General features: G+C 36.9%; 1 protein-coding gene across 2 annotated transcripts in view; it reads left to right on the plus strand.

Annotated features, from left to right (window-relative positions):
• Window positions 1-837: 837 nt before the first annotated feature.
• Window positions 838-1,755, plus strand: part of chek1 (checkpoint kinase 1) — a 5,984-nt gene continuing 5,066 nt past the window's right edge. Inside the window, exons 1-2 of one of the 2 annotated variants that reach the window (XM_020598341.1) lie at window positions 838-1,000; window positions 1,282-1,347. In XM_020598341.1, coding sequence (XP_020453997.1) covers window positions 1,283-1,347 — 65 coding nt within the window. In that variant the 5' untranslated portion in view covers window positions 838-1,000; window position 1,282. The other variant, XM_020598342.1, reaches the window with a different exon arrangement.

Raw genomic sequence — 1,755 nt, forward strand, 5'->3', positions numbered from 1 at the left:
ATTTCATGCAATAAAATGGAAATAAATTATTTAAAAATCTAACAATGTGATTTTATGGAATTTTTTTGTAGATTCTGTCTCTCACAGTTGAGGTGTACCTACAATAAAAATTACAGAACTGTCCAGTCTTTGTAAATGGGAAAACTTGGAAAATCGGCAGTGTATCAAATACTTATTTGCACCAATGTATCCTGGCAGTCATCTGGGATGTTAATTAGGTCTTTGTAGTATTTGGAGAACTTGTGAAAATTATGGCAAAGGAGGAAGAAAGTCTTAATATTATAGACCTGGCATTCAGTCTGATAATGTGCTCTGTGTGGATTTATATTTTAACTTATATTAGTGGACAAACTGGATAAGCTGTGGACTCCAAACGCACAAACAATAAACCTAACAGGCTCTCTAATTAAAGGCTTATTAATGAAAGGATCATTGTTTAAACAGTATAGCCTACAGTATGATGATGGATGTAGGCTGTAGTATCATGTTATCTCTACCTGGGATCTGGGTTTTTATTCTCTGAATGTAGGCTACATGTAGTCAATCAGTGATCACTTGAGAGATGCTCTTTACAATTGTTTCTACACTCAGTTTTAAGTAGGGGACGTTACCTAATGAATGTACCTTGTTGATCACACTCAGCAAAGACGTTTTTCACTCCTAATTGGCATATTTAGTACTTTACTTACATTTTAAATGGAATTTTATATAATTTTGATAATCCTTTTACAATGAGAGATAAACCTGAAACTGTAGGAGGCTAAACTAACTCCAGAAGATGGCAGTGATGCAACGAGCGCTACGAGTGATGCCATCTGCCGTAAAAAAGAGAACCGAAGAAGAAGCGGTAATGACGTGCAGGCGGAAGCTATCGCCAAGAAAACAACGACGCGCCAAATTTGTGTCAGCCTGTGTCAGCCTCAAATACATGAAAAAATTTGTCTAATCTTTGCGTATACATTTATAAAAAAAAAGCTACTGATTGAAGAAGGCTGTACAGGTAAGTTGTTATTTAACTACGAGTCAACAACAACAACTTGCTTTTTAACTTTGCGTTTCGTTTAGCTTGTGCATCATGTGTGTTAATTTAACAGCGCCGTTGTATTAACTTACAGAGAATGACAGTTTGTCAGATAAAATGTTAAATATCCTCACACTAAGGAATACGAACCAGAAACCAAATACGAGATATTAGAAAGTAAAGAGGTTATTAGTAGCCTGGAAAACGAGCAAGTGTTTTTCTGTGGCAGCCTAATGCAGACTATATGATTCTGTCTTCAGCATGGCGGTGCCTTTTGTGCAGGACTGGGACCTGGTTCAGACACTGGGAGAAGGAGCCTACGGAGAGTATGATCCCGCTTTGTCATTATCGATCACAATGTTTGTTACTCGTCATTTTAACAACACCGCACACACAGGTAGCGTTGCTTTCAAACGCACTAAATACAGGTTTCACCCAGGTGTATTATATGCACCGTGCTGCATTTTCTGTGCCTGCGAACGGGAGTTTTGAAGTGTAGTTTAGAGTGTTTTGGAAAAACGAGCAAACTAAGCTATAATTTTAATACATCAAAGGCAAAGGAGTTGCTTATTAATAAAGGCAATGTCATGGCTGCACATACTTTTTTTTTATTAAATTGGGAAGCTTTTTATTGCATCAATAATCAATTGTTGCTCTGCTCATGATACAAGTTTGACCCTAATCTTAGGTTTTTTACTAGGAGAGTTAAAAAAAAAAAAAACGTCTGCTGGCAC

Source organism: Monopterus albus, unplaced genomic scaffold (assembly GCF_001952655.1).
Source record: "Monopterus albus unplaced genomic scaffold, M_albus_1.0 scaffold38.1, whole genome shotgun sequence".
Taxonomy (NCBI): domain Eukaryota; kingdom Metazoa; phylum Chordata; class Actinopteri; order Synbranchiformes; family Synbranchidae; genus Monopterus; species Monopterus albus.